Source organism: Dryas octopetala, chromosome 5 (genome assembly GCF_963921425.1).
Source record: "Dryas octopetala chromosome 5, drDryOcto1.1, whole genome shotgun sequence".
In the NCBI taxonomy this organism is placed as follows: domain Eukaryota; kingdom Viridiplantae; phylum Streptophyta; class Magnoliopsida; order Rosales; family Rosaceae; genus Dryas; species Dryas octopetala.
This window is the reverse complement of record NC_141370.1, coordinates 6,083,814-6,108,598: the sequence shown is the minus strand read 5'-3', so window position 1 is coordinate 6,108,598 and position 24,785 is coordinate 6,083,814. Positions and strand designations below refer to the sequence as shown.

At 35.5% G+C, this 24,785-nt stretch overlaps 3 protein-coding genes across 5 annotated transcripts; 2 read left to right on the top strand and 1 right to left on the bottom strand.

Annotated features, from left to right (window-relative positions):
- Positions 1–1,107: 1,107 nt before the first annotated feature.
- On the top strand, positions 1,108–9,475 carry LOC147283790 (Splicing factor, CC1-like protein). The gene is made up of 13 exons (XM_086243774.1): positions 1,108–1,906; positions 2,852–2,930; positions 3,361–3,417; positions 3,930–3,985; positions 4,871–5,099; positions 5,438–5,524; positions 5,608–5,682; positions 5,838–5,921; positions 6,524–6,588; positions 6,663–6,864; positions 6,952–7,040; positions 8,572–8,686; positions 9,171–9,475. Exons 1-13 carry the CDS (start codon positions 1,296–1,298, stop codon positions 9,207–9,209), a joined length of 1,788 nt encoding a protein of 595 aa, XP_086099900.1. The 5' UTR covers positions 1,108–1,295; the 3' UTR covers positions 9,210–9,475.
- Positions 9,476–11,029: 1,554 nt separating this feature from the next.
- On the top strand, positions 11,030–14,848 carry LOC147283789 (uncharacterized). 3 transcript variants are annotated; one of them, XM_086243940.1, is made up of 9 exons: positions 11,030–11,199; positions 11,293–11,418; positions 12,175–12,255; positions 12,371–12,459; positions 12,559–12,633; positions 13,326–13,387; positions 13,482–13,541; positions 13,993–14,166; positions 14,476–14,848. In XM_086243940.1, exons 2-9 carry the CDS (start codon positions 11,293–11,295, stop codon positions 14,550–14,552), a joined length of 744 nt encoding a protein of 247 aa, XP_086100066.1. In that variant the 5' UTR covers positions 11,030–11,199; the 3' UTR covers positions 14,553–14,848. The 3 variants fall into 3 exon arrangements, with proteins under 3 accessions (XP_086100066.1, XP_086100064.1, XP_086100065.1); XM_086243938.1 differs by having other exon boundaries at positions 11,037–11,199; positions 14,467–14,848; XM_086243939.1 differs by having other exon boundaries at positions 11,042–11,186; positions 14,467–14,848.
- A 4,338-nt stretch (positions 14,849–19,186) lies between these two features.
- On the bottom strand, positions 19,187–19,867 carry LOC147283788 (uncharacterized). Its single transcript, XM_086245487.1, has one exon. It carries the CDS (start codon positions 19,822–19,824, stop codon positions 19,372–19,374), a length of 453 nt encoding a protein of 150 aa, XP_086101613.1. The 5' UTR covers positions 19,825–19,867; the 3' UTR covers positions 19,187–19,371.
- Positions 19,868–24,785: the final 4,918 nt, after the last annotated feature.

The following is a 24,785-nucleotide window of genomic DNA, read 5'->3' as shown; positions in this document are numbered from 1 at the left end:
TTTTTATTTTATTTTAAAATAACGATGTTTAACTTGCTTTCGGACAACGTTTATAATGAATAACTATTGTGAGTAATACTTGATAACAATAGTTGTCTCTAAAACCGTTGTGTAAGTTTGTGCGAGACAACGATTTTAATTAGTTGAATCACCATTGTATAAGATATCTTCTAACAACATTTAATACCTAAAAAATGATGTATATCATGACTCTATACAACGGTTTTTTTAAATAACGATGTTTAACTTGCCTTCGGACAACGTTTGTAGTGACTAACTGTTGTAAGTAATACATATTAACAATAGTTTTATCTCTTAAACCGTTATATAGGCTTTTATAAGACAACAATTTAGACAAAATATAAGGTTTTTCATGCACCATATACAATGTATGAAGGGACAAGAGATATCATGTGCCTAGACGACGAAATTTTGGGGTAATAGACAACGGTGAAAAACCGTTGTCTATTAGCCTGATTGTAGTAGTAGTAGTGTGTCAAGATTAACACTCTATATGTTATCCAAATTTCAAATGTGAATGTCTCATCATTAACTCGAATTCTATAATTATAACTTGTATGTGTGCTAAGATTGACACTCTATATGTCATCCAAATCCCAAATGTGAATTTGATTTGAACTTTGGTTTTCAAACAAAATTATGCATCATAATTCAATACACTAGGCAGGCGTTGTATGTGTGCCAAGATTAACACTCTATATGTCATCCAAATCCCAAATGTGAATGTCTCATCATTAACTTGAATTCTATAATTAACTTGTATGTGTGCCAAGATTAACACTCTATATGTCATCCAAATATCAAATGTGAATGTGATAGGACTCTTAGGACAAAAAAACTCTATTAAGTCCATGTAGGGTTGGGCCTTTCCTTCCTAGGCCGGGCTGGCTGGCCCAGCCCATTGTAAAGGCCTAGTTGTACAAAGACTGTGGGCTGGTGTGGCCGCAAAATAGATTTGTTGTTAGCTGTTGGGCCTTGGGCCCCTTTTAACAAAACAAAATGAAAGGTAAAAAGGCCATCATTTATGCGCAAATTACATCCGAGTCCATATTCAAGATTAATGAGAACCTCAGCAACCAACCAAAATCCCTTCCCATTCCTCAAAACAAACCCTTCGTTATTTTTGGTTGAATTCCTCAAACCTTTCAAAACCCTAGAAATACAAAAAACCCAAATACACACCGTTTCGCTTCTTCCCCGTTCTGCTAAACCTAGGGTTTCGGCAAACCCTAGCTAAGCTCAGAGAACCTCGAAGAGCAATTGTTAATCCCGCGATGGACTTCGACGAGTACGATTATCTGGAGAAGACAGTGCAGGAGAACGACGAACGCGACTCGAAGAAGAAAGCGAAGAAGGAAGGGACCGAGAAGAGCTACAGGAAGAGAGAGGTTGACGACGACGTTTCGGTCGGCGGTGAAGACGAGGAGAGGAAGAGCAGCAAGAGGTCGAAGGGGGGCGAGCACGAGAATGGCCGCGAGAAGGATCGGCACCATCGGAGTGGGAGAGAGAGAGACAGAGAGAGCGAAAGGGACAAGGACCGCGGCGATCGTGATCGCGGTGGCGAGCGAGAGAGAGACAGAGACAGAGAGAGGATTAGTAGAGAGAAGGATAAGGATAAGGAGAAGGAGAGAGAAAGAGAGAGGAGGGAGAGGGAAAGAGAGAAGGAAAAAGAGAGGGAGAGGAGAGAGAGGAGAGAGAGGGAGGATAGAGAGAGGAGAGAGAAGGAGGAGAAGGAGAAGGAGAAGGAGAGGTCTCGGAGGAGTGTGAGTCGGTCGGATCGGGAAGAGAAAGAGAGGTCTCGCAGAAGTAGGAGCCACTCGGATCGTGATAGGGAGAGGGAAATTAGAGAAAGGGAACGAGAACTTGAGTTGAGAGAGAGCAGCAGGTAATAATATTAGTAAATTTTATTATGCTTTTGTTTCTGCATTGGCTCTACTTTGTTCTTAGTTGTAGTCATTGTGGATGGTTTTGTGGGAACTTGATCACATTTACAAGCATTTTGCCTTATTTATGCAAAAGTTGTTCACTCCTCAATTTATTTAAGTATTACTATTAAATCAGGAGTTGGTACAAATAATTAAGATTCATTTGGGCTGATTATGCTATGTTTTCAAAGAATTAATAATTAGATCTGAAACTTATCATGTTTTTCTGTGTTAGGTATTGCAGTCGTTATAGACTGACATTTTACATTCTTTTCTTTCAGTGTTTATATTTTCTTGCAGCTAGTATGGAACTGTTTTGTTTTGGAGAAAGTATTGAACTATATTGATTTGGAGAATGTTCTAAATTTTAATTATTATATGGGATATTGTGTATCTCAGCATGTTAGGTTAACTGTCAATTTGGTTGTCACTAATACTCAAAATAAAGTGTTGGATATCATAGCATTTCCTAAAAATAGCTTTTATTGTAATGTAAGACAATCAGTTAATTCCAAAATGGATTGGTTAGTGATTCTGAATAACCAAACCAAACTGCAATAAATAGTTTTCATGGGTTAAGTTATAGGCTTTATGATTCATATCAAATACTGTATTTGGTGTAATTATTTATCCTTGCTCTATAGATATAAATAAAAATAACTGTAATATAGTACAATTAACAGTATGATAAAATACTGTTAATGGGAATGGGTTCTTTTGCATGCCAAAAGTAGATACAGGATATTTAGGGATGGTTCTGGCCTTTTTGAATGCATCAGAATGCTTATGCTTTCATAGTTACATATGTTTGACAAGGTAGCTGAAACATGATACAATAAATCTTAAAATGTTTGTGCAAAGGTTAATTATTTAACCTAATTATTTTTCACTGTGTCGAATGGCAGGAGGTTTAAAGACAAAAAGGAAGTGGTGGAGCCTGAAGCTGACCCAGAAAGGGATCAGAGAACTGTTTTTGCTTACCAGGTATATGGCTTGCTTTTTTTCCTGCTTAGGAATTTTTTATTTATTTGAAATCAAGACTTAGGTTCTCTTCAAAGATTATAATTTTGGTAATGAGATTAAACATTTGATTATGCTATTTAATCAATCTTGTGTGATCGATCATATTAAAAAAATCATTAAAAAATATTCACTGTAATGTCTGATTTTTAACCCATGTTTATGAACTGGTTGAAAACTTACAAACATTTTATGAGAAAAATGAGAGTTACATTTTAAACGTTTGCATTTTGAAAATTAAGTTGATTTTTTTACAAATTTGAAATTTTATTGATTGTAGGGTCATGATTGTTGATTTGGGAACCTTGTGAACCTAACCTAAGTTTTTTCCTTTTGCAATTTTCTCTGATTATTTTTTTTTTATTATTTTTTTATTTTTTTCTGGTGATGACAGATGCCACTAAAGGCAACCGAGCGAGATGTTTATGAATTCTTCTCAAAAGCGGGCAAGGTTGGCTGAAATTCATTCTTTCACTCTTTTAGATCATTAGATAGTTTTTTTATTTAATCTTAGTTTTTTTTATTTAATCTTTAAGGTTATATTATACTTATGTAACCGGGGTTGGTACTTTTGCTTTCTCATTTTGTGACATTTGCATGCATTATGATTGTAATTGTTTCTTCCTTCATGTTTGAGAATAATTACATTATTGTTGCATGAGACACTCCTTCAAACATTTTGGTTGCATGCTATTGAGATACATTTGCTTCCTGTTGCAGTACATGCCCCTCTGCCTTCAGTTACGAGTAGTATAGTGACTTTCTATTGTCTCAACATTCTGTATATGTGGGGTGAGTGAAAATGTACAAATGATGTGGTCGTCTTGTCAACACCCCAACCAAGTGTTTTATCACGTAGTGTCAATAATTGTAAAATCTCTCTGTATACGCTACTTTTCTTTTAAGCACTTGAATTTCTCTTCGATCTCACGTTTTTCGTTTTTGTTCTTTTTCCACTTTCAGGTGAGGGATGTACGACTGATCATGGACAGGAATTCTAGACGGTCAAAAGGAGTTGGGTATGTGTAGTTATATAAGATTATATCATAGCCATGTGTGTGTACTTTGTAAGATAGTTGTTAGCATATCATCTTTCTAGAATCAAGTTTAACTGTATTCTTAAATGGACTAGCAATGCGATAATGATGAGGGATGAGGGATGATGGGAATACCTTGCACTCATGTTTAATCAATTCATGCTGCGTACTCAAGGTAGATGACAAACACCTATTTTTTATCCTTTCCCGCTTTCTTCCTCTGCGTTTTTCGTGCAATAAGGACACCATTCTGCATCCGAGTTCACCTTTTCAAATTCTTCATTTAATAGTCCTTCCGCTCTGTAGGAGAAATTGCTACATTGACATGGTGGAGTTAAATTGTGGTAGTAGCTTTTTTGAATGGGAAAACTTTGCTGGGGGTGTGGTGAGTGGACAGTTTTGGCTTGATTTTCCTTGGTTCTGGTATTTTATAAGTTTTAAGTCTAGTTGACATCTTAGTGCTCTTTTCTGTGCTGTTTAAGGTTTTAAGATGACAGTCTTCTGTTAATTGTCGTGATTGGAATTTCACTAGAAAACTTATATGTTCATCTCAAAGTGAGCCAGAAGACGACTGCCTTTTGTTTTTGTTTTTTTTTTCTTTACTGCCCTATTCTAGTAGTTTTCTCTTGCATATCGATTTGTAATGTAATATTTGCTGTAGTTTTTATTTTTACTGTGATGAGCTAACATTTTCTTTTATATGAGTCATCAGATTCATCAAAAGAAATTCAGCTTGAGCTCTCTGCCCTAGAGTTTTTGTTTCCCTACATCTCTTTGATATATGCTTTGTAAGTTTTGATTGCAATACTTATGGTCTTGTATGTTCCATCAAACTTACTGTAAGGGCCTGGTGATACTATACTGCAGGTATATTGAATTTTATGATGCAATGTCTGTGCCAATGGCAATAGCTCTCTCTGGTCAACTACTGCTTGGACAACCTGTAATGGTGAAACCTTCAGAGGCTGAAAAGAATCTTGTTCAATCAAATGTTTCTGGTGGGGCAGCAGGTGTCGCAGGGCCATATGGTGCAGTTGATAGGAAACTGTATGTAGGGAACTTACATTTTAACATGACTGAGACTCACCTTAGAGAGGTATTGCAGCTGGGTTCTTCATCTAGGTTTACTACGATATTATATAAGTATATATAGATACCTTTGAAATGTATATTTTCACCAAAAACATAGGAAAAGAAAAAGAAATCAAAGGAGTTCTGAACTATCATGAAATGCCATTAGAGGGATTTATCGTGTACACCCTGAGTAAAAGTCAGACCTAAGATTTTTGTGTTGTACTTTAAAAAACCCACTATAGATCAGCATTGGAATGCTGGATGACAGTTGAAAATATTATTCTTGATTTTTCAAATCTTTTATACAGTTATGTGGTCTTCTTTTCATGACATCTAAATATTTTTGTGTTGAATGATCAGATTTTTGAACCATTTGGTCCAGTGGAGCTTGTGCAACTTCCCCTTGATATTGAGACAGGACAGTGCAAGGGGTTCGGCTTTGTTCAAGTGAGTGATTACCTATCTTGACTGTTTAGGAGATTGTTATGTTGATTGTTTGGTACTTATTTAATTCTTCATTATGTTTATAGTTTTCTCATCTAGAACATGCAAAGGCAGCTCAAAGTTTGAATGGGAAGTTGGAGATTGCTGGTCGAACTATCAAGGTAAGGATTGTATTATTTTGAAGGGAAGTTGGATATGACAAGTTTTTCTAGAGGGAATGATTTTAATGTGGTGATTTGTTGTCAGTTATCTCTCTGGCTGTACTTCTATGACTATATCTCTTTGAAGGTCCATGCTTGACACTTTGTATGTATAGGTTTCATCTGTTACAGATCATGTTGGATCACAAGAGACTGGAGCAAAATCTGCAGACTTCGATGATGATGATGGGGGTGGTTTGGTGAGTCGATATTTCATTCAATGTTGGTGAACTTGAGTACTTTCACATATATCCAAAGTATTAAATATTGATGGTTTGAGAATATTGAAGATTTATAAATGTCAATATTTAGGTAAAATAGACTAATTGATGAAAGTTTGAATGAAATATTCTAAAAAAAGGAATTTCAAAAAAATATTGTTTTTTATATCGGCACTTGATAGAAAGAAAAAAATTATTGGATAAAGATGGAGGATATTATTGATGATTAGTTCAATGCATATATCTGGGGGTGACTATCAGCTGAGTTCATCATGTTTTTTGATGCTCTCCTTGCCCTAAAAGAGAAAAGGAATTTAAATGACAACAGAAAAGGAGGAAGAGAAGGATTTTTCCATTCCCCTGGATGCTTTTATTGCCATGTTTGTTCTCCTTTTTCCCTACTTGATTGGTAATAGCAGAAATACCAAAATCGGATGCAATCATGGAAGGTGCAGAATCTTGAACAGTGAATTTGAAATGTGGGCCTTAAATGTCCCCTATTATTGAAGTGTGTAGGATCAATGAATACCTCCAATTTCTAAATTAGTGATATCTCTGACGTGGAGTGTCTTTCTTTGCAGTCTTTAAATGCCCAATCCAGAGCATTGCTAATGCAGAAGCTAGATCGCACTGGTATTGCCACAAGGTTTGTGTCTGTCGATCCTTACTGCAATCATGTAATTTTGTCATCATTATTGCTGATTGTTCCTTTTTTGGCAGTATTGCGGGGTCTCTTGGGGTACCTGTGCTGAATGGGTCAGCCCCAAATCAAAGAGCTGTTACTTTGCCGATCAATGGTCAAGCTGCAGTTTCTGCACCAATTCTTCCAGGAAAAGTTATGCCGCTTGCAGCAGTCGCAGAACCCATTGGGAACCCCAGTGAATGTCTGCTATTGAAGAATATGTTTGATCCAGCTACTGAGGTTTGTGTTCTTAAAAAAAGAAATTTCAATAATTGTTTCATTCTCTTTTAAAAAATTGTAGTCTTACGATTTAATATTATGCTGCAGAGGGAGCCAGATTTTGACATAGACATTAAAGAGGATGTTGAGGAAGAATGCTCAAAATGTGGCCGGGTGAAGCATATTTACGTAGACAAGTAAGTATATAAATATAGACTGTTATGTGAATTTATTTTAACTTTGTTGTTTGTGTAACAGTATTGTATTTATATTAAAGAATTTTTGAAATTATCTTACAAATTTAGGGATGGGCTGGGGGTTGGGGGTTGGGTTCAGTGTTCAGGCTCAATCCGCCAACCGACCCTATCTAATTGGATTGAGCAAATGGAAAACTGGAACTGACCAAAGGGATTTGAACCAAGCCAATTCAACCCAGTTGAATCCGGGTCAGGTTGTTCGGTTTTACCAGGTTCTGCCTGAGCTCAGAAGCCTTAAGAAACCGAAAGTAACCCCCAGAAGAACAAAAGTACATGGAATGGGGAGAAACCAGAAGTAAAGCACTTGTTTTAATTTAAAAAATAACACTCTGTGAGAGAGAAACCACCAAGGGAGAGAAATAGAAAAACAAATTACCAGAAAACTGAAACATAAATCAAGAACAAGTTGAAAAAGAAAATAGAAAAAAAAAGTAACCTTCATGGCATGTTTACCAAATGAGCATAGGAGAATCTCCCAATGGACATATACTGATATACATGAGGATTGCTATCACCCCCGTTGGACATAAGTTCAAGCATGAAACACAGATGGAGTTATTGCCCAATGGGTGCGAGCCAATGGGTGCGAGTTTTACCAGAAGAAGCATGAGTACATGAAGCAAAAAGTTAAAAAAAAAAAAAAAAACCTCTAGCACTTTAAATAGATGGAGCATGGCAGATAATGAAAATTAATTTGTGGGGAGGGGGGATGATTGAATGACTGGTGTGAGTTGTTGGAAGAACAAACTCAGAGGAGGAGGAAATTAGGGGTAGGCAGCTGGGGAGGATCAATGGATTCGGGTTTAGAGAATAAGAGCTTATTTTATAGTGGATGTTAGATATGCAGGTTGGGTTGGTTTAAATTGGGTAAGAAAACTTATAGACAGGTCGAAAATAACCCGATTGCAAATTTAACCGAGTCACCACATCTGGACCAACCTGCAATTCCTGGGTCAGGTTGGACGGGTTAGTCGGGTTCATTGGAAATTTGCCCACCCCTATACAAATATATTTGTAAGGTGAGTTGACGTATCCCAATACTCAAACCTGTATTTCGCACACATTGTTCCTTGCATCTAGTTATTTAATCTTACTTTCGTCCCTTTACCAGCTTTGAGAGAGCACCTTTGAACTCCTTGGGTATCACAGTGCTTTCTAAGCAAATATCATATGGTGAAAGGAAGACTGGATAGCTTCTCAAAACCCTTATAACAGAGAGGGCTCTATAATATAATTTCCATTACATTCGAATAATCAAATATTTTCATCATATCATGGTTAAGAAACAAAGGTTTTGCCAAAAAGCTCTGCATTTTCAAATCTTTCGTCTGTTTGATATTGTGCTAAGCTGCTTATTGTACATAGGCTGCTTATCCAGCACGTGTGTGGGTGCATGCATGTATTGTGCGTGCATGTGATTCGAGAGAGGAGGTAAGGGGTGCAAATTTAATTTCTTTTGTTTGGCATACAGAAACAGTGCTGGCTGTGTGTATTTGCGGTTTGAAACTGTGGAAGCGGCAGCTGGAGCTCAACGTTCAATGCATCTGAGATGGTTTGCAGGCAGGCAGATTTCAGCCCTGTTCATGGTAATGCGTTTTGCCCTCAGAGGTTATTGTTCCATTTATGATGTCATGTATTTGATTATTCCTGTGTATCTAAATTATAAACACACCCAGTACTTTATGTCGTGTTACCTAGAGTTTTACTCCCTTACGGGTTTCTCGAGGTTTTGATAACTTATAGGAGTTCTTTGTTGTAGCAGCGGAAAATGTTTCACGAATCTACTCTAGGATTTTAGATTTTTGTCATTTGTTTTAGAATGTGATCTAGCATCAGTGCAAACTTTTAGTATCACTGTCTTTTTCTCTTTTTTTTTTCCCCTTTTTTCTGAGAGAGAGAGATCAAATACCACATGACAATTGCTGTTTGACTTGCAAGCAATGTGTTCACACTATATGTGCTTTAGATTAGATGTTAAGAAGCTCTATTCATGGGAATGACTTGTCTATAAATCAATATTGCTATGATGAATTATCTTGTTTCTAAGTAACTTTTTGGTCTGTTCTGCAGCAACCACAAGTATACGATGCCAAGTTTGGAGGAGCTTGAACCGATGCTCACAGGCGGGATCGGAAGTGTCTTTGTGGAGATGCATTTGGGTGTTTTTAGCTGAAGGGTAGTTATTTCTGTAATTTTTTTTTTTCCCTTACAAATGGGGCCGAAGCCCATTTCTCTGTCTTTTTAGGATATCGATTTCCTAGTTTTGATTCGTACACATGTATGATTGCATCGAATGCGTGACACTTGGTCGAAAATGTGTAATTTTGTACTGCAACCCTGCGGTTTTATATTAATGTCAAGAGTTCAATTTATTATCTTACTGTTGTTTTTTCATATCCCAGACACCCATTAACATTAACATTAACTAATACTATAGTGGCAAAAAAAAAAAAACATTAACTATATTAATAATGTTGGTTGTTGAACCTTGCCTCTGCAGTGCTCTACGTAACTTCGGGGTAAGCATCATAAACTATTGTAGTCCGATAAGGTGGCTACCCATCACTTGCAATTAGGTTCGAAAATAATTCTAACCTTGAGAGTTGAGACTTACAAAGGCATGGTCAGTAGCTAAAAGATGGACGCCCTTTACATACAGGCAAAAAGAAATATTTGAAAAATTATTTGTATTCTTAGATGAAAAATTATAGTGTGTTAATATCATAACATTGATAAGATTAATATATATTTTTTCTTTCACCACAATCTGAGACTAAAAGGACCAACTAGTATCATAGAATAAGAGGAACCAGGATTTATTCTCATAATAAAATATGTCAAATATTAGTGAATCTTAGGAAATGATTTAACTTGGAAAAAAAAAAAAAAAAAGAGTTGAAAAAACAAATAGAAAGGTTAGGGCATTTCGTGAAGTATGCCTCGTTGAAGAACTAATAAGGTCCAAGGGGCCTTGTTAGCTTACTAAAATAGTGAGTTTTTTAAGGAATCGGTTCTATGATCTCCGTGATATTAGAGAGATCCAAGTTAAAATCTCCCTCCTTAAAAAAAAAAAAAATAGGGAAAAATGCAAGATACAATTTATAATTAAGAACATGGTAGAACAATGAACAAGTTTATTTAAAAACTAAAGACAAAAATTCAAGCATATATTTTTATTGTTGCCTATGGGGTTTGACCTCCAAGTTGAGGTCAGATTTGGGTGCCACGTACGATGCAAGATAAGAGAGGTGAAGACACTGGTGTGAGATTGGCTAAAGGTCTTTAGACCCTAAAGTCAATAAATGAGCAAAGTAATAGCGAGTGAGTTTAATGATGAGTTCAATTATATTTGATAAAAATATGTACAAACAATTTTTGACATTGTAGTGCACTTGTCAAATTTGACATTAGAATGCATTTGTCAAGTAGGTGGGCGCACATACAATAAATTTCTCAATGCTCTAAGTCACTTAAACAAAAAAGAAAATAGATCGAGAGTGGAGCACAAATTATTTTCATGGTTATTATGCAATAAAAAAGCACATTAAAAAGACACAAGAAAACGTAGCCCAATTAGGCCCAAATTTGTGAGGCAAGAGCGGCCCAATAGTTTATCGAAGGTAGCTGAATAGAAAAAGGTTTGACAAGTGTTTGGGCCGAGACCCAAGTAATAGAAGGAGTTGGCGAATCGCGGTCTTGGCGGCGATAAGACCGTAACGAGATAAAAAGCCCTACTTTCTCTCTGAATTGAAATTGGTTTTGTTTTATGGTAAAAAAAAAAAGAAAAAAAAGAAATTGGCTTTGTTTTGGCTGGCCATTTTCCTCGTTATTAGGTTTCTATTTATAATTATAAATTTATAATAATAAAAAGTCAAATCCAAAACACGGGTCTTTTGGGGCGTATTATTTTCAAATCTGAAGGTTTAATCTAATAAGGCTTGGCTAGAGAGAGAGAGAGAGAGAGAGAGAGGCAGCCGAAGAAACAAACCCCAAACGCAGACACCGAGCGCGAGAGCGAGAGTGAGAGCACGCACACGCTCACACAACGCAGTTTCAGCTATTCCCTCCCAACTCACTTTGTAAAACGTACGGACCGACGGTAACTCCCAAACCCTAATTCATTTCTAACCCTATCTATCTCTCTCTGGCATAGTTTGTGTCTTGCTCAGTAGGGTTAGGGTTTGTTTGGCAGATGGATAGGTACCAGAGGGTGGAGAAGCCCAAGGCCGAGGCTACGCCTATAAACGAGAATGAGATTCGCATAACCGCTCAAGGCCGAATGAGGAACTATATTACTTACGCCACCACTCTCCTCCAGGTTTTTACAACTCCTCACTGCTTTGCCGAACATGCACTTTTTGGATTGTATTGTATAAGCCTATAAGGCTTTGTTACTGGTTTTCCTTACATTTTTTCTTTTCGAATTTTTTTACCAGTTTTTCCATTGGTTCTTAGGTCTCATGGTTTCTGGGTTAGTAGAAATGGAATGGTATAATTAACATTTGCAAGATGACATAAAACATAATTTTTAGGGACTGAGAGTTGAATAAAGGAGGATTCAATGATACATAACAGCACAAATCTTACTGGGCTGATTCAATGCACAAGATGAATTAATGGGAGTCACTGTTTTGACAAATTTTCTTGTTGGGAGGAGGGTAGGCACCAATTGCCAAATCTTGAATATGAATTCATTCTTAGGTGGAAACATCATAGTTGATGCAAACATATGTTTTCTGTACTTCGAGAACACTTATATTAAAACTAGATTTCAGGCCGATAATGGAATATTAAAACTGGATTTGTACATTATTGCTGCATCTCTATTTGCGTAAGAAACTACCATTTAGCTCAGATATCCTTGTCAAACTTGGATTCTACGCTTATTTTAGGCCGTATATTGTCTTGGAGTTATTTTATTTGTTTGCCCTTCTCCATGACAAGTTATGCTCTTCTATTCCCTTTCTTCCACTACTCCAAAGTGTTTTCACATGTTTTATTTATGGGCGTCCTCTATACAAATAACTTACTGTTTTATTTAGCTCTATCTTACACATGCTTGTATATTCTGTAGGAGAAAGGGTCTAATGAAATTGTTCTCAAGGCAATGGGCAGAGCAATCAATAAAACTGTGATGATTGGTGAACTTATTAAGGTGAGATGACTAGTGACCTACCAACCATTATGTGTGAGTGTGTCTGCATCCACTTCCCATGTGTATTAGCGTTTGTGTATATACTTATTTGTTGATCACGATTTTATGCTTCCAGAGAAGAATTGTTGGTCTCCATCAGAATACTTCTATTGGATCAACTGACATAACTGATGTTTGGGAGCCCCTGGAAGAAGGCCTGCTTCCGTATGAAACCATATACTCTTCTCAGCTACTAACCATATGCAGATGTGACAAATTTTTTTTGGTTGATATTGATATGAATGGTTGTATTTTTTGCTGCAGTCTAGAGACGACTCGGCATGTTTCAATGATCACAATTACTTTGTCGAAGAAGGAGCTTCATACATCCTCCATAGGGTAAGTCATTTACGATTTGACATCTGTTTGGATACTGTTTATGTGGTTTGGTGTATCTGTACCATATCATGGATGTTCCACTTAGGTGGTAAGTATTCTGATGTTCATTCACCTTGTAAGGTAACATTATTGTCCTTGACCTTACAAGGTGAATCAACCTTGGATGTTCCATTTTGTTGGTCAATGTTGCAAATCTTGCAACAACAAATCGAGTATTATTACACATGTACCGGTGATAGTTCAATATATTAGGTCCTGAATGGTTGATATTATTCAAGTCCAAGAAGGATGTCAGTTTTCAGTGTCTTCTTCGAATATTCAAAGTCACTAGTATTTTTATTGTCTTATCAATTTTAAGTTACCATGAATATGTTTAGTCTTCTGTTTCAAGTTAATGTATGTGCTTGAATGGCTACATCTGTGGGAGAGCTTTGTTTGATACTCCTTGATACCTCCCATATGTGTATGATGCTTCATAAGCACATCCAATATTGTGGTGATTTGTGTTACTCTGTGATTTGTATAGTTGGGAAACTCTTGTAATTTTTCTGAATGAATAGATTTTCAGGTCTGCAACCAGAAGCACAGTAGTAAATCTGACCTACATATATTCTGTTTGATTAAGCTGAGATCTTGGAACCTTATATGGTGCTTAGAGCATCCCTAATTTTCTTTTTTCTGCTGCAATACAGATACCAACCCCCTCTTCCAGTTGATCAAGTGAAACCATTGAATGATTTTGAGGATGAAGGAGGTGATATGATAATGTTTTGTTAATGTCTATAAAGCCCTTTACTTCTATAGTGTAACCACTTCAATTTATATTGATTTAATTGCATGAAAATCAGAGGGTTCACCTAGATTCCGAGGCAGGGGACGTGGTGGCCGAGGAAGAGTTAGGGGTAGAGGTATTGCTCGCTGCTCTAAAATTTTGTTTTAACCTAGTTAAGTCAATATGTTCTTTCTTTCATGGAAAAACTGCAGACTGAGATGCTTTTTGTCCAGAAGTTTTGGATTATTTTTACCAAAATAGGGTTTACAGAATTGTAGATTGAGAACTGGAATTGGTCAAATGTGCTTGCATTTTAGATTTTGGGAGTTTGCTTTACTTCAGGTTCTTCATTTATTGTGCTTCCTTACAATTATGCATACTTTGGTTTCTTGTTGCAAAACAGTTGATTTTGGTTTTAAAGCATGGACTCGTGTCTTCATTTGCTTTTGAAATGAAGTTGAATAATACTCCCCTTTTTAAAAAAATCACATGCCATTTACGATTATGGTTCCTTGAAGTCTTTTCTGACATGAGTGGCTAAAGTTGCTCATTGGGTTTTGCTCTGTTTCTTGTTATTGTGTGTGAAGGAAACTACAATGGAGTTGGGGATTATAATGGAGATGGTTGGGATGGTGGGCGTGGTTATGGTGGCAGAGGTAGAGGCCGTGCAAGAGGTGGTTCTTTCAGGGGCCGAGGACGAGGTTATGGTCAGCCAGCGGGGTACTATGACTATGGTGATGGTGCACCTGCCCAAGGTCGCGGTAAGTTCTTGGGGCAGTGATTTTTATGCTCTATGTGGTTATAGTTCATTTCATTCTCTTTAAGTTTACTCTAATTGCATTATAATATTACACCTAACACCATGCATTTAGCACTCCACCTCGTTGGTAGTAGGCAAGAAGTTCTTGTAGATTTTCTCCACAGAAAAGTTAAAAAGGAGGAAAATTTTACATCTCTTATCAAATATTTTCAGCAGTGTTCTGCTCTACTCATCTTGAGACTGTTGGAGTGCTTGTCAAGCTGTTCAATTGAGTAATCTGATAAAAAAATATTATTTGAAGGTTTTGCAGGGCGTGGTCGAGGCAGGGCAAGAGGCCGTGGGCGTGGTCGTAATATCAGATTGGATGGACAAGCACCTGCTGCTTGAGCAGAGGTTTTCATAAGTACAAGATATGCATGGACTTGAAAAAATGATATACGGGATGCCTGCTCTGCTTATGTCTTCGTGAAGTTTGCTGATATCTATGGGCACTGTCTTTCCTTTGACGTTTTCTAAGTGTAGCAACCAAGATGCTTGAAATTTTGCTTTGTAGGTCGTAAGGTAGGAATACTTTCGTAGTTATTGCTAATCAAGTTTTTTATACACCTTACAGAAGTTTGTAAAATGTTTTGTTTCCTTTTCTTCATAGAAATAATAGAGCAGTACATTCTTTTATTCTTAAATGAATATTGCATGCTAACTCTTACATTACAAAGCATCAGTTTGAACCTTGTATTCTGCTTCACGAATCGATTTAATTTTGGGCTCAGCTTCTTGATTGTGAAGTTGACATAAATTTACAGCCCTATGGAAACAGTAATTGTCCCCATTTGTCTATGTAAGATTTACGCGTATCTGCTGGACTGGCTGCAGAGGGGGTGGGTTGGGTTTGGGCTCTGTGTTTTTTTTTTTTTTTTGTGTGTAGTGTGGGTTTTTTTGAAAATGTTAGGGTGTGAAATGACAAAGTATAAAGCAGGCTATTATATGCACACCCTTTATCCTCTTACTACACCCATTTTAATTAATTTGTGAAGTAACAAAGGCCAAAGTTCACTTTTAGTCCTTATAGTTTGAGTTAGGTTTCACTTGTATCCATGTAATTTCAATTATTCTGATTTTGATCTTGAAGTTTACAAATTGTTGTAATTTAAGGACACATTAGGATTTTTATCCATTAATTCGTTAAATTAGTTATTGAATCACTAATGGAATGTAAAGTATATGACTAAAAGCACAACAAATTTGACGATTTGATGAACAAAAATGCTAACATGTCCTTGAATTGCAACGATTTGTAAACTACAGTACCAAAATCATAACAATTGAAACTACATAAACCAAAGTGAAACTTAGCTCAAAATACAGGGATCAAAAGTGAACTTTGGCCAATAACAAATTAGGCGACGAATTCTTGATTTTTGTCACCTAACATCGCTTTAGGCGATGAAGATGTACGACGTCGCCTAAAACCACTTTAGGCAACAAAAATGGCTCGTCGCCCAAAGTGACTTAGGGGACGATATCATAACTTCGCCGCCCTATGTGACTTGAGGCGACAAACCATATTCGTCACCCAAGGTTTTTTATTTTTTATTTTTTAAAACCTTTTTATCCAAAAACTATATAATATAACACAAAATTTATTTAATAAATTGATATTAACACAAATTACCAAAAAATTCATAATTATATCCAAATTATATATGTACAAACGATAACTAGTATATGACCCTAGTAGTCAATCTAAGTCGTTGGCATCAACGGAATCTCGTCTTGGCGGCGTAGGCAGCATAGACGTGGTAAACCCAGGTAGGTATTGGGTGAACAGTTGTTGCATCTGTGCTTGCATTTGACTCACTTGTGCCTCATGAGTCTCTCTCTCTCTCTGAATTTAGCTGATGCTGCATCTGCTCCAATCGATCGGTCAGATTGGCGACGGCTAGAGATGACTGAGAAGAAGACGAAGAGGTATTGACGTCACGAATCATCCCATATCCTATGCCACGTATCTCCCTACCGGGCTTAACACCGAGTGTGTCCATTAGAATATGAAAGCCAGCATCGAGATCAGGTTGGATCGACTCCAACGAAGTGTCAGGAAGGAGCTGGTTGGCCGCTTCATCCAAATACCTCGCCCTCTTAACCAACATCTCAGCTTTCAAAACCTCTCATACTTATCAAACTCTTCGCTTTGAACATCTGCTGCAATCCATCATCTACGACCATATTATCGATATGCGTATCGAATCATTTTTAACGCCAACTTCCTCAAAGATAGGTTGACTTTGATCTCGCGACTCATTCATTATACCCATCATTCGGTCATTATCATCATCAACAGATTTTGTAGATTGCTTCATTTTCCGGGCATCCGAGGAAGTCAAAGTAGCCACCATCGGTTCACCATGATGATATCATGTCGTATAATTGTCTGACATCCCACTGTCTAACAAATGACATTGAGATCCCTCATTTAGTGTTAAATGAGGGATATCTCATTGGAAGGCCCCTTCATATATATATATTTATTTATTTATATAAGTTCTGCTTATTAAACGTTCTAAGGGCCCGTTTGGTTCAAGTTTTGAAAGCTTGAGAATGAGAAAATAATTTCATTCTCATGTTTAATAAGGGCAGACATGAGAAATCTTTTTCTTACTCATGGGAATCTGGTGCCCTCAAAATGGGGAAAATGAACCCTTCTCTAAGCTTGGGTATTGTTCTCCCTTCCTATAGGAAATCATTAATTACACTTTTCAAGAAAATTATACCATTTTCAAAATTTAAAATACCAACTTTATCGAACAAAATATACAGGACCCTTCTATTGAAGGATCCCTCATTTAAGGGTAAATAAGGAATCTCTTATAGGGTCTATTCCGCATTTTGTTTTGATGATCAGAACCGTCTACATTTTAGGTTTCCATTGAAGGATCATCCTTGTAAAAAATTAGCTATATTGGAAACCATTTACCCGTTTGATTAAATAGTCATCATTTCAAGTATTGAAAAATATTTTGTTCGTTTATTTATTTGATTAAAGTTAGATAGCCTAATAGTTTCTAATTGGTCTAATTTTTTGTAAGAATAATCTTTAAATAGAGACCTAAAACATAGACGGTTCTGATCATTAAAATACTATATGGAGTGGCTCTCATAAGGAATCCCTTAAATAAAATTATTTGAGGGATCCCTCAATGGAAGGGGCATGTATATATATATATATATATATCTATACATGCCCGTTCATGTGCGAACATCCGCACGTTCGCACCTAATGCGCTGGTTCAATGAAGTTTATGTTATGTTTTAGCTTCGAAATTTTGAGCTCAAGCCTATTCTCTACTCTATGAGGGATTGAGGTAAAAAAATAGGGGTTTATCCTTAACTCGACGGAGGAAGCAGTGTCGAGCGTTGCAAGCCTGTATTAAAAAAACTTCACCGAGCAATCATCAAAGTCACTGAGCACTCGGTGACAGGTGCGCATGTTCATTGGTGCGCACCTGATGAGTTCTATATATATACACTTTTTCGTTACATAACAAAACAAAACCAACTTTTCTAGTATTTTTCAATTTCTAGCTAGATTTCGGTTTTTGAATTGTAATTAAAAACATGCTTTAAAAAACCAAAATAGGGTCAGAAATCAATTAATTCGGTTTAAACACCAAACGACACCCGAGCTCTTACAAATCCCTATTAATTACAAAGTATATATTTTTATACTCTTTAAACTCTATATTGAATACGTAGTTGTTGAGATAGCCCAGGAAGGGACGTTAAATTACCCCTTTCATCCAAGTTCGATCTTCCCTCCCTCCAAATAAAATAAAAAAACACTATATGTTAAATACACCTAAATTTAAAAGTCAAAATGAATTCCTTCAAAATATATTCGGATCTATATTCGATACGAACCTGGATCCTCTGTCTTGCTTCCCTATAAGGCTGGTACCAGGCTCAAATATGAGTCTTTGAAGACAATAGTACCAGCCTTGATAGAACATCGTAGGTTCAAATACGAGCTAGAGTACGTTCAAAGTACGTCATGATAACCACATCAAATAATGAAAAATTATTTGAAAATAGAAATTGATAGAACAGAATGTCGAGTATCAATAGTTCTTATATATGATTGCTACAAAGAAGCATAGCTAAATTATGGAGTTCTGTATTTTCTACCAGATCGATTATATCTAATCATTAATTAAACTACACTACAAAAAATGTGAGCAAAGCCCATCTTCATTGGTGGCATAGAACGAGGTAACAATTGGGCAATAGGGACTGAAGTGCCTCAATTTTAACAAAAATTAGTAGCAATTGGGCAATAGGGACTAAAGTTTCCAATCGTCACCCCATGTTGTGCCACCAATGAGGGGTGTGCTTTACTCAAATTTCTTATAGTGCTAATATGCTCATCCTCATCAGTATTTGGATTGTTAAGTAAGATTTATCATTGCTAGCTAGCTAGTTAGCTAAGATAAAATATTATCAGTGCCCACTTAATTGAAAATTAATTAAGAGGGAAAAGATGAACTGTCAAGTTTCCATATATCCCATTTTTGTTTTTTCGTGTCAGACCAGACCATATATCTCATTCTTGATTGGCACTGAATTAATGAAACAGAGCTACTGGCTGGGATTTTTGGGTTGCAGTTAGCTCAAGATTTGCAGCTGCGCAATGTTATTTTAGAGATGGAATATTCATCAGCCGGGGTAGTGCAACGGATCCATGGGCGTCCTCTTGCTTCTTTGGCGGCGGATATTTGGAGTTCTAATGGAGGATCTCAAAGATCTTTTGGCTAGTTTCTGAATAAAATTCTCATTCATCTAAAAAATAATGAATGCAGTAACCAACTAAAAAAATTAGGACTTATATATATTCATTCATCAAGAATATGCAGAAGAACGGATATTTATGTATAAAGTATATATATAAATATCAACTCTCATGGAAAATCAAGAAAAGCTAGCTATATACATACTTATTATGAAGCAATCAAGCAAGGGAACGCAATTCGCCAATTAGTCTCCACTTGTACTACAAAAGAGCTAGAAAATCATGAAAAGCTCTTCAAACAGTTAGTTACTTAATCACTAAGATAAACCTTAGTCTAATTATTAAGATCACTACCAATTAACTTGGCCAAAAAACAAAAAGATCAGTACCAATTAGCAAACTAGCTAGCCTAAATCGACCTCATTAAGTCTTCACCTTCTTCCCATAAGAGTATGATAATGTTGCATGAACATTCAATATTGGTTTGGTCGCCAAATAAATGTTAGCAAGAGACCGGTATCTCCGCTTCTTAGGCCGATAATAATGATCTTCTTCTTCTTCTTCTTCTTCTTCTTCTTCATCTTTCCCAAAAATCTCTTCCATATTAATCTTTGCCCAACTTATCACACTCCTTAGAGTACTCAGCTGCGGGCTTTGATCAACCTCTTCATCATTTGTGTCCATCTTCGCGTTGATGTCGTCGTTGTTGTCGTCGTCGTCGTTGTTGTTGTTGTTGTTGTTATCTTCATCGCTAAGCTGCATGAGCTGATGAGCCGCGGCCATGTCCGACTCCGTCAAGACCTTCTCAGAATCATGATCACCAGAAGCAGCAGTAGTAGTACTATTACGTGAAGATACTGCTTCATGATCTGCCATTGAATTATATCAAACAAATTATTAAGTAAATGGTGAGTGAAGCACAAAGAATTAAATCATGCCTTATATATATATGGTTAATTTCTTGTTGGGCATGTTTGGTTGGTTATATTTGGTTTGGCGTGGACCGCGTTTTTTCGGGTACGTGTTGTATGAGTTTTAAGGAGAAAAGAGATCTCTTTTTATTTTTAGGGTCAACTGGTCAAGTGGTCAACAAGGAAAAGAGAGATCAAACAAAGAAACTTCAGCGTTGCTTCTATGAAAATGAGTGGAACTGCAAGATGTCAATAATTAATTTACATAACAGTATAATACCACATGTATGGCATTTATTTATATTTTTACGTATATTATTGGCTTATACGGGCATTCGGTCACACTCATGCATTCCGGTCCCACTTTTATTCTAATTGGACCAATGGGTTTGGTTTCTAGAATTATTAGACTTAGATAAGTCTTTTTTTTTTTTTTTTTTTTATTTAAAGGAAGGGAGAATCGAACTTGGGTGCAAATGGGTAAATCCTACGACCCTTCCAACTGGGCTGCCTACCGATTACAAACTTAATAAGTAACTCACTAAATTCAATATTATTGAAAGAAGAAATAGATACTAACTTCTAATTTTTTCTCCAAGTCAAAAGAAAAAAATGATTTAGTCATGAGGGAAACTTATCTCTTACAATCCTCACAAAATAATAGGATATCAACCTCTTAGGCTAATTCATCTTCTTCAATCACCTTACACAAAATTTATAGTTAATCTCAATTTTCAATATATTCAAAATTAACCTATTGAATTCAATTTTGAGCATTAGACGAGATCTAATTAAGAAAACGACTTTTAACTTATAAAATCTCACAACTTTAAAAATTACTCAAAAAAAGAAATGAGTGATTGGTTTTCAAACTTATACAGGACAATTTCATATCAGCATCGACCCTTAATTGACTTTGACCAACGACTCAAACCTCGTGTCCTTAATTGTTGCTATACTCAAATGGGTTCATAGTGATTTCCCGACTTTACTCAAAACTTGTAATCCGTATTCGCTATTGCCTTCTAAAATTGAACCAACCCCTTTGTTTTAGAAGGCATTGGGTCGACCCAAAGACGTTCTTTCACATTGAAAAACTAACCTCCTTTGCCTTTGGTTCGTCTGTTATGCCTTTACCTTGGCTAAGCTAATTTGTTTGTTCTTTCATGGACTTATGCGTGAATTTGCTTGTCAAATCTTGACTTGGACCAACTACACGTTATTATGAATAATACAAAGTTAATTTTCACTACTTTTAATTGAAAAACTAAAACGTCATCTACCTTTTCTTTTAGTCTCTCTCATCTATCTTCTTCATTTTCCTATGACTACTACTTACACGTACAATTCACAGTTTAGTACATTTTAAGGTCTTTTTTTCTTTAAAGTCTACTTGAAAAATAAGGCTGATAACTCAGCCCACATGCAACAGCAACATTTCAGCCCAGTTCACTTTAATAAAATGCGCGCAACACGAAACCCCTTTGAGCGTTCGGCATTGTTCACCGAGTGTTCAACAATTGTCATTGTGCAACAGTAACAATTTGAACTGCATAAGAATAATACTTATAGATACAGGTCTATCCAGGTGCGGATGTCTGCATATTTGCATCCAGTGCCGAGCGCTTGGTCGTTGTAAAAAACATGCTTCAGAGTGCTCGGCGAAGCTACCGAGCGCTCGGCGGCATGGTCGCACGTCCGTTCGTTTGCATCTAATTGAATCTGCGTATAGATGTACCTTATGTCCTTTTTTACATAAACATGTCAAAAACTAATTAAACCAACATAAAATACAAAACTCAAGCTTATGAAGCCACATATACCCGTGTAATAACGTAAAAATGACTATTATTAATTGTCACTGTCGAACAGTACTAATAACTACCACTGTCGAATAGTGCCAATTTGCCAGTTTAAAAAAAAAAACACAAATCGAGCTCTCAGTACAAAAAATACGGAGAAAGTTATAACGTGGGCTTATTTGTCAAAAAGTTGACCTATGTGTTATTGCAACCCTGAGTTTATTTATCATTAAGGACTATAAAATGGGTTTTAAATTATAAGAATTGACTAAGGTCCAAAAATATTGTTTAGTTGCCACGTTGGCGTTTTCTATTCCAAAACTACCACTAATATTTCCTTAAAATTAATGAGATTGAAATCTCACAAATTATCATATTTAAATTCCACAATTTAATAGATTTAACGGATTTAAATTGTAGAAGTTTTATTCACTTGCAAAAATCCAAATAAAAACACATTAGTCCACAAAAAGAAAATAAATCAAATGGTTAGAAAAAAAAAAAAGTATGGGTTGGTACATTTCAACTGTACCTATACATGGATTTGTCTCTTTGCCTCTATACAGTGCCAGATTTGACGTGGTGCAAATGGTGTGACCTCACAGGGCCCACCACAGTAAAGGGCCCCATATTTTGGACTAATATTATATAGGCCGACTTTATTGTTTTTTTCTTTTGCCAACATAGGCTTTATTGTTTACTAAACTCTGAATAGGTAGACAACTTGTTGAGCATTTTTCTTATGGCCCATGTCTCCAACTAGTGTGTTAAAAAGCTACCAAAGCCCTACAAAATGAATAGCGTGACACAACTTACACTAATAATCTGATATCAAACTAATTAAAAATAATATAAGTAGCCCTATAAGATAAAGAAAAAAAGGAAAAACGTTGGGCTTTAATAAAATCATTTTCTAATTTTTATATTGGCTTTGAGAAAGATAATTTTACTCTTCATTTTGAAGTAGGATTTTGCTTTGTGTTTTTATTTAGATGTATTGGTATGTTAATTCAATGTTCTTCTTTGATATTGTTAGGGTTAACAAAATTATATTTTAGCTCTGTATTCTTGACTTTAAACATATTGATTTTTTATTTTCAATTGTACCTATACATGGGTTTGTCTCTCTGCCTCTATATAGTGCCGGATCTGACGTGGTGCAAATGGTGCTACCGCACAGGGCCCACCACAGTAAAGGGCCCCATATTTTGGACTAATATTATATAGGATTTTTTTTTTTTTTTTTTTTGCCAACATAGGCTTTATTGTTTACTAAACTCTGAACAGGTAGACAACTAGTTGAGCATTTTTCTTATGGCCCATGTCTCCAACTAGCGTGTTAAAAAACTACCAAAGCCCTTCAAAATGATTAGCGTGACACAACTTACACTAATAATCTAATATCAAACTAATTAAAAATAATATAAGTAGCCCTATAAGATAAAGAAAAAAGGAAAAATGTTGGGCTTTAATAAAATCATTTTCTAAGTTTTATATTTGGCTCTGAGAAAGATAATTTTACCTCTTCATTTTGAAGTAGGATTTTGCTTTGTGTTTTTATTTAGATGTATTGGTATGTTAATTCTATGTTCTTCTTGGATATTGTTAGGGTTAACAAAATTATATTTTAGCTCTGTATTCTTGACTTCAAACATATTGATTTTCTATTTTATATTGTATACTCTTAAAGAAATGAACAAATGTCTTATTACTTCTTAAAGTTTGCATTTGCTTTATAAGTTAGTACTAAGCATAGAAATTGCAAAGTGAAACTGTAGCTATAGCAAAAAGAAATATGCAAAATTGAGTATAAAAAACGATTTCAATGCAATCAGCTACAGATTTGAGCACAAAATATAAGTAAATATAGATTTATAAAATTGGAAATCAAAAATCAAAATTAAACAAAAAAATCAAAGTAGAAAAAGAAAAAAGAAACATAAATTAGTCATAAATTGAAAGCCAAACATACCTTAAAACTTAGCGATTGATGAATAACAAGATCGAATTATGAAAGTGAACCGCAAAATTGAAGAAGATCGATGTGCAACATTTCCAAATTGAAATTGAAAAGAGAGAAGAAGATTGATAGGCGAAATCAAAGAAGATATACAAAATCGAAAAAAATCAATGTGCAAAACTCCAAAGAGAAATCAAGAAAAGAAAAAGATCGACGTGCGAAATCACCGAAAAGAAATAGAGAAGAGAAAAGAAAATTGCAGCAAGCTTGAAGACCCTTAGTTCTTAAAGGCACATGAGTCTAAACACTATCTTGAATGTGTGCTATGTTGAATGTGTGTGGTAAGCAGGTTAAGATGACTAATTAACTTGATTGTTAAAAATTTGACCTTATTATTATATTTTCAAAATAATTAAGTGTATTATAGCCTTATAGGTTAAATAATATGCCTGTCATGCATCCTAGAGTAATTAATTTTAAAATTTACCCAGAGTGGATGGAAACATACATGTCGAACTTCATTCCAAAAATATAGTCACTTTCAATTTAATACATGAGTTTTAAACTTTGACAATTCACGGAACAAAAGTTGTGTACCTAATTGTCAATTTTTGAAACTCATGTACTAAATTGAAAGTGACTATAATTAATATATGTATTTTGTAATTGATCCTAAAAGGAACTGCATCAGTTTAGTAAAACATTCGTTATTCCAAAATTATCTATGAGTAATAAAAACATGATGCAAAAGAAATTGTACTTAAAGGGGATAAATTTGTAAAATTAACAACCACATTGTATAAGAAGTTTTATTGAGCAAACTTTTTTCTAAGAAAAACTAAACATTAAAATTGGGGAAAAAAAAAAAAAAAAAGCAAACCACATTTAAGAAGTTTCTTTATTCTACTTCTGTGTAACAAGAAAATAGATGTAAAAATTAAGAAAACAAAATCAGCAACCATGTTAAAATTAAGATGAAAAATTATTTGAGTATAACTGATACACCGTCACATAGTATAACACTGTAACCAATCTAACGTATACAGGTATTATCAAAAAATATATTTATATTAATAGGATATATTATTAATAACATCCACTCATATTATGACACATTAGATTGGTGTGTCGGTGTATCTGTTGCACAGAATAATTTCTCACATA